Source organism: Microcebus murinus, chromosome 21, assembly GCF_040939455.1.
Source record: "Microcebus murinus isolate Inina chromosome 21, M.murinus_Inina_mat1.0, whole genome shotgun sequence".
NCBI classification, from domain to species: domain Eukaryota; kingdom Metazoa; phylum Chordata; class Mammalia; order Primates; family Cheirogaleidae; genus Microcebus; species Microcebus murinus.
The window spans coordinates 33,210,484-33,225,607 of NC_134124.1; the positions used below are offsets into that span (position 1 = coordinate 33,210,484).

The 15,124-nt window shown below is 40.1% G+C and overlaps 1 protein-coding gene across 2 annotated transcripts; it reads left to right on the forward strand.

Annotated features, from left to right (window-relative positions):
* Positions 1-4,985: 4,985 nt before the first annotated feature.
* Positions 4,986-12,578, forward strand: C21H5orf58 (chromosome 21 C5orf58 homolog). Of its 2 annotated transcripts, XM_020283716.2 has the most exons (5): positions 4,986-5,325; positions 6,288-6,342; positions 6,419-6,495; positions 7,328-7,421; positions 12,312-12,578. In XM_020283716.2, exons 4-5 carry the CDS (start codon positions 7,328-7,330, stop codon positions 12,461-12,463), a joined length of 246 nt encoding a protein of 81 aa, XP_020139305.1. In that variant the 5' UTR covers positions 4,986-5,325; positions 6,288-6,342; positions 6,419-6,495; the 3' UTR covers positions 12,464-12,578. The 2 variants fall into 2 exon arrangements, 1 of the variants encoding a protein (XP_020139305.1); XR_012913933.1 differs by lacking the exons at positions 4,986-5,325; positions 6,288-6,342; positions 6,419-6,495 and adding an exon at positions 8,461-8,636 and having other exon boundaries at positions 7,333-7,421; positions 12,312-12,399.
* Positions 12,579-15,124: the final 2,546 nt, after the last annotated feature.

Below are 15,124 nucleotides of genomic sequence, written 5' to 3' on the forward strand. Positions count from 1 at the left end.
ATCTCCTTCCTCCTTCCTCAGAGAGGGAAGCAGACATTGAGTCTCTGTTTTCTGCTGTGCCAGGGGAGGCCCTCTGCCCCAAACATTTTCCTCTCTAGTTAAGTGGACATTATTTATGGCTAAAATTATATAAATATTTAAGGGGGAAAAAAACCCAACTGAACTCTGGTATCAATAGCCAAAATAAGCTTTAATTGCAGTCACGTGTTTGAGACATTTAGACGTGCAATGAAGGTGTAAGTCAGCCAGTCGGTGTGTCTCAAAGTGCGGTCTGCAGACACACCTGGGTTAACCTAGAAGTGGACAGGGTTAAAATGCATATTCAGGGAGCCTCGCCTTAGATTTACTAAGTCAGAGTCTTTGAGGTGGGCCCCAGAATCTGCATTTTCACAAGCTCCCTAAGGAATTGTTGTGCCTTGTAAAATCTGAGCAGCTCTGCTTTAAAGTGATCGATGCACCATGCAGAGAAATGTCCTCAGAGTTTAAAATATAGAGAAGGGGGTTGGTGTTAAAATTAGAGCTAGGCTAAACAAATAAACACAAAGAAATAAAATCATCCTTAGATCTCATCATCCTTAATGTTAATAACCATTGTTACCATTTTGGTGTGTATTCTTCTAAACTTGCTTTTATGCATATATTTATTCTCTTTTTCATAACAAAAGGTGAGAGCACACTTACATTCTACTGGAATTGACTTCAGGAACATAATATGTCCTTTGATAAAGAGGCTCATTTTTCATTGCATGGCCAGCAAGGGTGCAGCATGGGGGTGGGGGGCAGCAATGCCCAGGGGGCAACGTCATCTCATCGGGATCTATGCCTTTAATAAACAGAGGTGGTATTGTTGGGGAATGGACAGCTGACATGACAGTTAGAAACATATTTAATTTTGGAACAGAGACAGGTATTCTCTGATTGGTGGATCTTTGGAAATACACATAACTTGTGTCATGAATATTGCATTGCATTTTAGTAGGCATCTTCTAAAAAGCTAAGCACAAAGAGTCTTCAGACAAAAAGGCAGAGCAAGCAACTGTCAAAATACAGTGCTATGTTGAATACTGTCAGCTTCCGTCCATCGGCTCTCTCAAAGCCCTAGCTTCTTTCTCCCATTCCAGGGGTGCTGAAGGAAGAGGAGCACCCAATTCCAGCACAGTAAGTCTATCTGTGTTAATATTTTGGACATCACAGTGGAAAACCTTAATGTTCTCTTGGTTTCCATACCTACTAAATCTACAAGGCTTCACCCTGTTTGCTTTTCTTTTTTTCAGTGTTTTGTTTCTTTTTGAAGTGTTTTGAGTAGAGTTGCCAAGTTTAGCAAATAAAAAATACAAGATATCTAGTTAAATTTGAATCTCAGATAAACAACGAATAAATGTTCATTATAAGTGTTTTAATACAACACTCAGGACATACTTACACCAAAAAATTATCTGTTGTTGTTCTAGAATTTGTATTTAACTGCGTGTGCCCTGTATTTTCTCTGGCAACCCTATTCAGAGGGAAATGTTGGTTCAGAACAGTAATCTCTTAATTAGAAGTAAAAACACTTCAGTTAACCTAGAAGCAATGTGGATTTTCATTAATGACATCTTTCTGTGTTTCAGAAGTGGCTCCCACGGAGCAAAAGAAAGTGACTGGCGTAACATCAGCTGCTGGAAGACGACAGTGAGCAGGGCATCCAGCTTCCTCGGTGGTGGCAGGATTCTTCTCCTGGCTTCTTGCTTCCTTTATGTGACTGGCAGTGGGGAAAGCACTGCTTGTTTGGATACATGGGAATTTTCTTAATCTTTTGGATGCTGGTCGTGCTCCTCAGGTAATGGTCCAAGCACGGGCTCACATTGCTACCTCCCAAATTTGTGTCCACAGGGATTGTACAAAGCCAGAAAGAAACACAAAGTTGATTCTTCTCTGTGACCGATGAACAGCTTAATGATGATCTTTTCCAAATGACAGTGGTTTGCATCTATTCATAATCAGTAATCAGCATTCTGGATGAGTGGAAGGCCTTCAGATTCTAGCAGAAGTCCTGTGAGTCCTGTAAGGAGGATCCTAGTCCACAGATAGTGGAGCAGGGACGTTCCTGCAAACTCCTGACAGATCCCGAAATGAATTCAGTGTGCTTGGGACAATAGGATACCCCATCCTACCCAGCCCCCAACCCCAACACTTGATTTTTAGAATTCTCAGTCTTAATGCTATCTCGCCCACCTACTTTTAAAAATCTACTTCTCCTAAACACCTTATTTTCTCCTGCTGAAAGTTTCCAAACATGACTGTGAAACCATGCAGGTCTCAGGTGAAGAAGTTTTCACTTGTCTGCATCAAAATAAGGGTGGAGGGGAAACATACACCTCATAAGCTTTTTGTTAAGCTAGTCTTACTCTGAACTTATAATCTTCCTCCTTTTATTTTCTTCCTTCTCTTTTGATGTTAAATTATCTTTGCTTTTATAAAAACGGTGATGCCAGTTCTGTTTGCTTTATTTTGTATTGTGAATGTCCTTACTTCAGGAAATAAATGCCACTCACTCTGTGCTGGTCTCCCTATGTTGTAGATGCATTACTACATGTATGTTTACGTTCAATGATCTAGGAAACCCAAAACATTTGGGAGCCATGATGTTCTATCTCAAGAGATGGTATATTAGTTTGCTAGGGCTGCCGTAACAATATGCCGCAAACAAGGTGGCTCAAACAATGGAAATATTCGCAGGCCTGATTTCTCCTGAGCCTTCTCTCTGTGGCTTGCAGGTGGCTACCTTCTGTGTCCTCATATGGTCTTTTTTTTTTTTTTTTTCGAGACAGAGTCTTGCTTTGTTGCCCAGGCTAGAGTGAGTGCCATGGCGTCATCCTAGCTCACAGCAACCTCAATCTCCTGGGCTCAAGCAATCCTCCTGCCTTAGCCTCCCGAGTAGTTAGGACTACAGGCATGTGCCACCATGCCCAGCTAATTTTTTTTATATATATTAGTTGGCCAATTAATTTCTTTCTATTTATAGTAGAGACGGGGGTCTCGCTCTTGCTCAGGCTGGTTTCGAACTCCTGACCTCGAGCTATCTGCCCGCCTCGACCTCTCAGAGTGCTAGAATTACAGGCGTGAGCCATGGCACCATGCCCTCACATGGTCTTTACTCTGTGTACACATATCCCTGAGGTCTCTCGTGTGTCCAGATTTTCTCTTCTTATAAGAACACCAATCAGATTGAATTAGGACCCACCTGTATGCCTACATTTTAACATAATCAGCTCTTTAAAGACCCTATCTCCAACTACAGTCACATTCTAAGGTACTAGGGATTCAGATTTCAACATATGAATATGAGGGACACAGTTCAGCACATAACAGATGATATTTTTGTCTAGAAAACATAGTTGTGCAGAGGAAAGAACAGAAGGACACGGAGTCACACAGACAGGATGTGAATCTGTGCTCTGCCCTTCCTTGGCCTTGTACCCTTGAGCAGGAACTAAGCACTCTGAGCTTCAGCACTTCTTTTTATGTTTAACTGGGATACTAGCTACTTCAGAGGGTTGTCAGATTAAAGCTCTTTTAACATAACTCATGATGCACAGTGAGTGCCTGAAGAATGTTTGTTCCCTGATCTGCACCTCTTTTTACCCCTTACTTATCACTCAGAGAATTAGATAAAAAAGCTCAGCACACATTACAAAAGCCAGACACTAGTAAGTGTTTAAATTTAAAATATTAAGTGAGGGAAGTATTGGCCGAGAGACTGGTATAAAACTGCGGTGTTGAGTAGGGTTAATTTAGGAAGACAGCTTCCAGAAATTTTGAAAAACACACATAGCACATTGAAACTTAAGAGTTTTTGATGGGGAAGGATGACTGGAGAGAATCTACTCCCGGATTCCATAAAGCATGGGCCATGTCCCACCAGTGACATGAGTGATGCGTTTATGGGGTACACAGGCATTAAACAACGTGTACGCACACGGTGACAGCCATTCCTCTTTCAACCATTCTGATTATATCAAGGAGAAAGTCTCAGTTTGTGCTAGAAAGTCTTTAGCACTTACTCTAACACTTAATAAGAACCCATTTTACCAAAAAAGACCTTTGTGTCAAGGTGCCAGTGTATCTAGATTATTTTAAATGTGTCTTATTTCCATTTTATCTTTCTGATTATCTTCTGTTTATATTTTATTCCATTTATATTAGTGATATAAAGATTTTTAAATAAATTTAAATTTTAGAAGGAAGTAAATTTAAAATAGAAAAGTAGTAACAATACAGGTAGTACATGATTATGGCAAGCAATCATAACAGTGGCCCAACAATGAGTGAAATTTAGGAAATTTAGGAAATATTGGGTTTATCCCAACTCTCTCTGGGGAAACTGAGGCTCAGAAAAAGGAAGATGCTCTTTTGCAAGATCACATAGCTAGCTATCATTAGGACTGAAACTCAGTTCTCTTCTGTTCCTCTTCATCTATGTGACTCTGCATCAGATAACAGATCCTAGACAAATCCTACAGTGTTAAAGTAAAGGTGGTTGGATATAAAATAATCAACAGACATTGTCATGTGGGTTATCAGGAAGACTGTGGTTCGAAAAGCTGGTGTGTGCTGCAGGTCAGGCACAGACTTGTTGTGTAGGGCCTCACGCTGCGGGAGGCCTAAGCTCCTCAATTCCCCTGGGCACCACGAGAAGTCTCTGGGCCAGCCCCAAAGCTCGTCGTGGCAGAGATTCCTCTTGGAAACAAGCAAAGATGGCTTGAATCCCAGTTTTTCCACTTGGCAAAAAACCACCGTCCACGTCTCAACTCATCTCTTTACTCATCTGTAAAAATTTATAGGAATGATAATAGCTAACATCTACGGGGCACTTGTAATCCCCCAAGCGCTTCGGACGCATCATCTCACGTGACCCTCACAACAACACCTGACGGCAGTTATTATCACCCCACGTGATGGGTGAGAGCATTTGCACTCTGGTTACAGCCCTTATCTGCATGTGAAGAGCTAACTAAACAAGTGATGGAGTCGACTTCAAACCCGGGCAGCTTCAGTCCTGAGTCTGGCCTTAAGCCCACCGCGATAGAAGGCGGGAAGCGTCAGCACCTCCTCGGCCCACACGGCATCGAGAGTCACTCGCGGCAGCCTGGCTTCCAGAACCTTCTCCATTGGGCCTTGCCTGGGACTACACAGCCCAGGATGCCCCCCCCCACCCCGAAACTGGCCAATAAGGATGAGAAGCTGGTCAAGCAAGACTAGAAGCTGGCCAATCAGGACGCACCGCCTGGCTATCACCGGCCACTCGCCCACCCGGCCGCCATAGCCTCGGGGACGGTTGGTCTGGTGGGTGGTGAGCGTTTCGCGGTTTTGAAGTTTCCTAATCTGGCCTGGGAGGGCGAGGACTGCTGATAGCTCCGGGCCGCCTGACGCTCCATCTTCAGCCACCCTGCTGAAGGGCGGCGGGCCTGCTGGCCTCTGGGGTCCCCACCGCGGCCCTGGGGCGCCCTGTTGGGTTATGAGGGGCTGTTGGCGGTGGTGGGTGGGGGCGGGCAGGACAGGTGGTTGACCGCAGGCCCGGTCACTCTGCGTGCGTTTTGCATTGTCCCAGTCCGGTTTGGGAGGTGAGGACTGTGGAAACTTCTAGGTGCCGGGGCGCCATCTTCAGCCGCTGAGGGGCTGTTGGGCTATGGCCGCCGCGCTGCAGGGCCGCCAGCTCTGGGGCTCCTCCAGGGGGTCCGGTGGGCCGAGGAGGAGGACGAGGAGGGCTTGGCCTTTGGAATAGGAACTGCGGTGGCAATAAGGGTCCTCAGGGTGGAGGGCTTGAGCGGCGTCCTCTGGCTTGGGCTGTGCCTTTAGTGGCGTGGGTGCCTTCGGCATCCATCTTGCCCTCTGACCCCTGCTCCTGCGCCTGCGCCTGGAGCCTGGTCTGCGCTTGTCACCTCCCGGAGAAGTGACGTTTGCCCAGCGTCCCCTGCCCCTGTGCCATGGCCTGGCCGGGCTCCCCGGAGAGCGCTTGACCCAGGCCTGCCCTGTCTCCGGTCCCCTGGGAGCCAGACGCCGCTGGGCCCTCCGACCGCACCCTCCCGCCCACTGGGCACTCGAGGGCCTCGGTAGCCAGACCCCCGAGTGGGGAGGGTCCCTTGTCCAGGACATTAGTCTAATTGTTTAGTTTCTACGTCAATCCTGGTTTTTTTTTTAATATAGTTTTTATTTTTGTATGTTTTTTCCTCATTTCTAAAGTTCTTTAATCCCACCTCCTGCCTCTCTCCCCCTCTCCTTTTAAATCATCTTTCCTTTGCCCTCAGATTTGAATCTCTTGGTCTGGCATGCCCAAGAAAGAGCTGACACTCTGTTTTTAAGGTATAGGGGCTTGGAGGTAGATTCAAAGTGTATCTTATTCACCGATGTCTGGAAAACAAGATTATTTCTTTTGCAGTGGCTCTGAAGTGAGTGAGAGAATTTGTACGAATTCCTCTGGCTCAGGAAAACGCGGAGACAAGGATTGACTTAAAGGTTAGTTTGTTCGGACGCACAGCCCGACCCATAACTGCCCACGTTTCACACTGCTGGAGTTGTGTTCACTGAGGCTTATTTTTTCAAGTCATTTTGAGAAATTTGAATGGCTTAAGGTTAGTTTTTGGTGAACCAGCTCTCCTTATATTTGTATCTGAGACAATTTGTTAAGTACATGTGCCATATATATATGTAACATAGTAGTGTGTTAATTTGTACCTTTCAGTTAACCAAAATTAAAATGCGTGTTATCCTAACTCCCAAAGCTAAAATAGCCATTTTGTGATCCTCTTAATGAATTATAATCAAATCTTATTTTGAGTTTTACTGTGCTCTTAAGCCATATATGGGCCCTGTCATTCAAGAATAAGTTAGAAATAGACACTGACTTACATAAACGTACAGAAGATTTTACATGATTGCTAAACTGTAAGGTAAGTGCTAAGGCTTTCTGAAAAGGGGGCATCTTTATTTCCATTGCAAGTTCCATCTTTTGAATGTGGTTCAGTTTAAAAAGAAACTTCATCCTAAAAATTCTAGTTGGGGCTTAAATTTTACTTGGAAAAATATAACAAATTGTTGCCTTCCTATGTTAGAATTCTAACTATGTATTTATAAAGTCTTATTTCAACAATTATTTCACTTCTGAAATAACATTTTCTTTTACAAATACTTAAAATTTAAGTATTTTTAAAGTAAGAATACTTTAAAAATACTTGAGAAGTATTTTTACTTCGAATACTTAGAAGTACTTCTCAAGTATTTTTAAAGTACAAATACTTTAAAAATACTTCTTATTTATACATTGTTTTTGTTTCTCTTTTAAAATCAGATGCTTAAGAATAATGTTACTGATCATAAACTAAATGTGGAAGCCATAATTAAAAACATTCACACAATTTCTTTGGAGTTGAAGAAGATGAAAGGTAAGTAATGAAGCACTAGATTAAAATGTTTACGTGTTGTTATAAAATAAATAGCAGAGCCAATTTGTGCTTCTGCTAGGGTATAACTGAATTTTCCCACTAATTAGGATTTCTCTATTTCTTAAGAGATGTTTGCATTGCAATATGACCTAGATCTCTACAGATGAATTATGTTTGATCTGCGAGTTAGCAGACCTGAATTCCCATCTCTGACACTAATAAGCTCATCATGTTGTCTAGCTAACCTCTCTAAATTTACTTCCTTTCCTTCCCTTCAACACACCATTATAGTGCAGTTGTGTCACATTCTGCAGAATTCAGTGTCTTTAGCCATAAATTCTTCCTAAGCCTCTAAGGTTTATTACAAATTAAAAAGTGTAAATTTGATTCTGTGATTTAGGCTTCTTCATTTTAAACAGTTTTATAGAGTAGGCTCAGACATTATAGGTCATAATGTTTTGTCACTCACCTCACAGACGTATTCTTTTATCCTAGGCACCTAACATTTCTGTGATTGAATATTTTTAGGGATAATCTATCTCTGCCCAAACATTTCTTATTTTGGGGAACTTCTTATCTCACCAGTCAACTCATTCCATTTTAGACAATTCCTCCTTATAAACTAGCTGAAATCTGTCTTCCTATTCACCTGTTAGTCCTATTTCTAACCATGAAAACTACACTGAATATGTACTTATTCTTCTCATAACAACTCCTGAGTATTTAAAGGTAGCCTCTATATCTGTTGCGAGGCCTTCACCTATAAGTAACAAAATAGCAACTTAACACAGCTTAGGCAATATGGAATAATAACAAGAAGATGCAAGGTAGGGCAGCCCTAAAGTTAATTCATAGGTTTAAAGCTTTCATCAAGGACTTGGTTCTTTCCATCCTTTTGCTCTGTCTCATTTACTCTCTTTATCACTCCTCATGGTCATTATCTTCAGAGGTGGCCATAGGCAGACACTATATTTGCCTGTGTCTATAAGCCTTTTTTCAGATTTCTCCAGCACATTTGCCATTTCCTTTCATTGGCTAGATTTGCATCACATGCGGATGCCTACAGCAGCCATGGCCAAGGGGACTGGGACTACCAAAACCAGTTTGGACTGGTCAGAACTTGCTGCTGAAGCTGGGGAGAGGAATACCTCAGATGAAATCAAGTTGTGCCACCAAGAAGAAGAAAGGGAGTGACTGTTAATTAGGCACCAAATAGTGAGTGCCTATTATGCTTTTCCACATTCTCTCCCAGACTGATCTGTGGACCTTTCTGTCTCAAGAGCTGTCAATAGATGGCATGCAATAGAACACAGTCCACGTAGTTACCTCAGATAAGTTCAAGAAGTGCTTTATGCTATATATTTCTCTCACAAATTCACAGCGCATATTAACAAAGACTCTCAAGAGTCTGATGTAAAGAAATATGATTAGCTTTGCTTAATTCATCATCTCTCAAATCTAATCTCAACACTAAAGTGAAGACTCTTTCCAAAATGCAAATCTGCGGAAAACCCTCTTTGGCTCACAATTGTCTTCAGAATGAAGTCCAAACCTAGAATGGACTGTATATGACTTCTTGAGATCAGACCCCTGCCTCCAGCCCTTTAATCTTCCTTCTTCCCTGCACATTCTATGCTCCAGCCATACGGAACTATTTGCTCTCTTTTGCATCTAAGCCTTAACACATACATCTCTTTCTGAAATCCCATGGCTACACCCCACCTCCACCACACCAGGTTAACTGCTACTTATTAGTTAAGGTCACTTAACATTGGAAAACGTTTTTTGAGCCAGCATGTTATCCCTGCTACCCTTTCCTATGATTTAACACACTATTTTATAATTGCATATTTACTTACTTTTCCTATCCCTGGTCAACTCTAAGATCCTTGAGGGTATTCTAAACTTAACACAGTGCCTTGATGAAGTCTTGGAAAATGTTTATTAAATGAATAAATGGTTCTGGATGCTTGAACCCATTTAAAACAATTAGAGAAGCTTTAGATTCTTCCCACATTTGATGATTTAATTGTTCTACTTTGGGGAGTATTCCTTCATGAAGTAAAATATGAATAATAAATGTGATATGTATGTTTCAGAAGTTGTATGGGTAGGTCAGGCAGTTAGGATATAAGGGACCTGTCAAGCTAGACTAGGAGGATAGAATTCTGGTAGACATACAGGACCAACTGAACATTCCAGTTACCCTCACTTCCTCTGCCAAATAATAATATCAGCGGCTAACACAGCACTTACTATCATGCAGGCACTCTTCTAAGAGCTCTATATAAATGAACTCACTTAATTGTCATAACTCTATGAGGTAGGAACTATTACTATTGGCATTTACAGATATGAAAAGAGAGAGATTAACTTTCTCAAGATCAAGCAACTCTAGTCAGTGATAAGTCTGACATTTAAATTTAAGTGATTTTAAAGAGACAAAAATCCACAAGGTAAAGAGTTCCCAAGAAGAGAGAACAATAAAACAGAAAGCAAATGGAAGCAAATAGACAAGTCTGAACCATAAAGTCCAAAAATCTGAACCCTAACCTGGTGGAGTAAAGCCAACAAAAAGCCCATACGACTCAAGACATTGTGGCACCAGAATGCTCTGGCAAGGGTGGTGAAGTGGTGGTAAAGTGGGGCTAATAACAGGAGGACTAGTGAAATGTTTAAAAGGTTATAGATCCCTGAGGTCTCTTCTGCCCTCCACAGAGCTAGTATGCCTAACTCTTCTTGTGACAGAAGACTCAAGGTTAAAACAAGGCATCTCTGGCCTGGAGCTGCTAGCCACAAGTTGAGGGAGAGTACTGTACTGAGAACAGGAATATTAAAACCAGCTTACATACTGAATTACAAGACCTCTGCCTTTTTTTCCTCATGTGGCTACCAAAACACTGGCAGCCAGATTTATTACCCCCCAAGCAGATTTTTCTTTCAGGAATCTGACCAGCCTAAGAGAAAAAACCTAAAGATACTTATAGCAGAGGTTCTCCCAACAAAATAACTCAGCCACAGTATTGACTACCATAGGCATAGTGCTTCCAATTGTCTTTTTAGTTTCACAGTCTTAAATATGAACAAACAACTATGACACAACAAATATTTGAGGAATGCATATAATATTAAAAGAAGAAACAAACAAATGGATGCAATCAATCAGGAAGAAACAGAAATAAGGGAGATGAAAACTTCAAGAAATTACCATTAATATCCCCAGATATTAAAAAGAAGATGTTATATCCATGAAAAAGAAATAGGATAATGTAAAAAAATGTATTCAGAGAGCAAGAGGAAGCTCTTGGAAATTAAAAGTGTGATAGTAGAAATGAAAAACTCAAGAGAAGGCTTAAAAGATAAATTGGGTAAATGAAGAAATTACCCCTAGAAACAATAGATATGGAAAGTGTTGGATGTGGGGAGATTACAAGATAAGTGAAGGAAGTACAACATGGAATAAATAAGATTGTTAGAAAAAGAGAACATAAACAATGAATGAGGAGGAATTCATTAAAGAAATTATCTGAGAAAATTTCCTAGATCTGATGGACAGGATTTTCTACAACAAATGAGCCAAATACAATGGATGAAAATAGACCCAAATCCAGTCACAATATTGTGAAATTTCAGAATACTGAGAGAACAAAAAGATCTGTAAAGTTTCTGAAGAGAAAACAACAAAGATTAAGAATTAGAATCATAAGAAAATTCTCAGTAGCAACACTGGAAGCTAGAAGACAATGCAGTGATGCCTTTGGAAATCTGAAGAAATATGATTTCCAACCCACATTTCTATAGCTGGTCAACCTACTAGATGAGCATTAGAGTACTAAGAAAGAAATTTTCAGATGTACAATTTTATTCCCTTAGGAAGTTACTAAGGCTGTATTCCACCAAACAAGCAGATCAAAAAGCAAAAGACACAGGAATTCTGGTGTAAGGACACTCCACAGAAAGCAGGGGTGAAAGGAGTCCCTAGGATAATGGTGAAGGGCATTCCCAAGACACAAGCTGTACAGCAGTCCTAATGAGAGTCAGTCCAGATTAGAATGAATTTGAAGGCCCATGAAAAAGGGAGACATTCAACAATAGAATAGCTAAGGTTTTATACCAAGAGATTTTCTCAAATGGAGGACACTTGGGATATATTCCTGATAATCAAGCAATGGGAGGAAAACAGTATTAACTGTGGTTGAGGGGTAGCTTGTAGGAAGGGAAATACACTAAAAGACTGCTGTGAAGAATATATAATTAACATTTATATGTTAAATATTGAGCTAGCAAAACCTCTAAGTATATTGGAGGAATCAGGGATGAGTGAAAGAGTTTTATCTCAATCTTTTGTTGCCAGAAGCAGATAATATGAAAAATTGAAAAAAAGAATCAAATAAACATGTCATTTAGAGATATGGCAGTAAATACCAGCACCCCCCCCAAAAAAAAACACACAGACACACACAAAATAACAATGCAAGAGAAACAAAGTGAGCTAAAAACAGGCTGAAAGTGATCGCCTCTAGGAAATAGGAATTGCAATTTTTTGTACTATGCCTCATATAGATGTATCTAATTATATTAAATACTATGTGCATGGTATAACTTAGATAAAAATAAGTTTAAAAGTTATCATTTGCATAAATCAAGTTGCAGTTTAGTAAGATAGCTGAGTAGTTGGGCTTAAGAGCCCTTCTACTAGTAAATTTTATGTCATATTTTGTAGTACATAAATCTGATTTTAAATCAAAATGGGGTACACTTAAGTTGTGGTTTAATCAGTAATAACTTGGAAAAACTAAACTAGGAGTTAGGAAATAGCTGCTTAAAGCTGTAATATTTGTTTATGGCATATATGCTATAATATAGTATCTTCTGTTTCGTTTCACACAGAGCACTCCCAGTTACTGCTTTGTGACCTTACTCTACATTTTAGTCACCCTGTGAAGACAGAAGACTTAACAGAAACAAAAGGAAACAATCCCCTCTGTGAAGAGTCTAAAATTTCAGATGTATCCCTTGTTTCTAACAGTTTTTCTGTCTAATTTCTTATTTGTTGTGAATTTTTTTTATTATTGAATTAACAAATATCTGGGAGAATTGAATTTACTAATGTATTTAATATAATTGAAAACAAAATAAAAATTATGTAGAGTTGTAAATAAGTATTTCATGCTCATGAAGGTTGTTTCATTATTTTAATGCTTCAAGGAATGGTTAATTTATTTCACTAATTGTAAGAGTATGACACAGGAAGTTGGCCATGGGTCACTACTTATCCTTTGTTTGAATTTGGCTCAGGTTGAAAGAGAGTTACTAGATTATTAATGTATGGTATGAGTTTTTATTAATCAGAACTCTCCTGGTAGCACATGCCAAACAACTCCAAATAGCTGAAGCATTTATTGGGTCCTATGACTTGGAAGTCCAGTATTGGAGTAGATTTCAGGGACTCCACTAATTCATATAATGTCTCTTTCACTTGTGTTTTTGTGTGTTGGCTTCATTCTCCGTTGTAATAGACTGGTTTCCTCCGTGTAATGGGTAAGAAAGGGTAGAAGCATGACGGCAGACAGTTCCAGGTGTACAGCATTGCCTTTTGGAGACGCCCTAAGAAAAGAGAGATCCTGTCTTAGCTTCTGTGCTTAGCATTCCAGAGAGGAATCCTTACTGGCCCAGCTTGATAAGATACTTATCACTGATCAGGGTCCTGAGCAACTGTGATTGGTTCAACTGGGGGCATATAAAAGGCCTATGGCCCAGAGAGGCTAGCCCCATTCAAAAACAAAATGGAGTTGCTGGTGCTTGGTAAAAGGGAGAGAGAATGCTAAGCATGCAAACAAAAGATTCCACCACAGTCACAGCAGTAGGATAGAACACCCTTATATTAAGTCCCTTGCCTCCAAGAGACTTAAAATTTAAGCTTTGCTTTGCCTTGTAAATATGATCCACCACCAAATAGTTGCTTTAAAATTTACCATGTCCTTCATTATAGGTTTTTTTATTATTATTATTTCAGAGTGTTATGGGGGATACAAATGCTTTGGTTACATAAATTGCCTTTGCACTGCCCAAGTAAGAGCAACAAGTGTGCCCATCCCCCAGACAGCACACACCACATATGTTAGGTGTGAATTTACCCATTCCCTCCTCCTCCCCACACCTGCCTGACACCCCATCAATGAATGCTATTTCTCATATGTGCACATTAATTTTGATCAATTAGTACCAATATAATGATGAGTACATACGGTGTTTGTTTTTCCATTCTTGTGATACTTTGCTTATTAATATAGACGAATGGGTTCCAGCTCCATCCAGATAATGCAATAGGCAGTTCATCATTTTTTTAAATGGTGGAGTAGTGCTAAACTATCACTAGTGGGAATAGACAGCCTACAGAATGGGAGAAAATATTTGCATGCCATACATCCCATAAAGGGCTGATAACTAGAATCTATACAGAATTCAGGAAAATCAGCAAGAAAAGAACAACCCCACTAAAAAGTGGGCAAAGTACATGAACAGAAACTTTTCAAAAGAAGGTAGACTTATGGCCAATAAATGTGAAAAAATGCTCAACATTGCTAATTATGAGGACAATGCAAATCAAAACCACAAAGATGTCACTTAACTCCAGTGAGAAAGGCTTTTATCAAAAAGTTCCAAAACAACAAATGTTGGCATGGATGTGGAGAGATAGGAACACTCATATGCTGCTGGTGGGACTGCAAACTAGTACAACCTCTATGGAAAGTAATATAGAGATACCTCAAAGAACTAAAAGTAGAACTACCATTTGATCCCGCAATCCCATAACTGGATATTTACCCAAAGGAAAAAAAGCTACTCTATAATAAAGATATCTGCACTCGAATGTTTATAGCACAATTGCAAAGATGTGGGAACAACCCTAAGTGCCCATCAATACATCCATGGTCTAATAAAATGGTATATGTATACCATTTTAGATATTTTTTTGAACGCCAAGGATAGAATAACATGAAGGAAGACACAAGTTAAGCTCACCCCATAATAGAACTTGTGGTATCTGCTATTCTTACTGCCCAGCACCTAGCTCAGTGTTTAACATACAACAGGCACTGCATAAATACTTGTTCAATATCCTGTTGAATAAACATGTAAATGAAGGCAGGTTTTTCAGCTTTGGAACTCACAAGTTTTGGAATCTAAATTGAGAACTTATGGTTGTAAAGACCTGGTTTTGTGAAACAAGATTTTTATCAGTTAAAACTCTACATTTCACATACTCTTTATTATTATTATTATTTTAGCATATGATGGGGGTACAAGTGTTAAGTTTACGTATATTACCCATGCCCCCCTCCCCCCTCAAATCAGAACCTCAAGCGTGACCATCCCCCAAATGTTGCACATCTCACTCATTGTGTTTGTATATACACATCCCCTCCTCCCTCCCACCTGCCCGACACCTGATACATGTTATTCCTATATGTCCACTGAGATGTTGATCCATTAATACCAATTTGCTGGTGAGTACATGTGGTGCTTGTTTTTCTATTCTTGAGATACTTAGTAGAATGGTTTCCAGCTCTATCCAGGAAAATACAAGAGGTGCTATATCACCTCTTGTTTCTTAAAGCTGAATAGTACTCCATGGTATACATATACCACATTTTATTAATCCACTCATGAATTGATGGGCACTTGGGTTGTTTCCACAA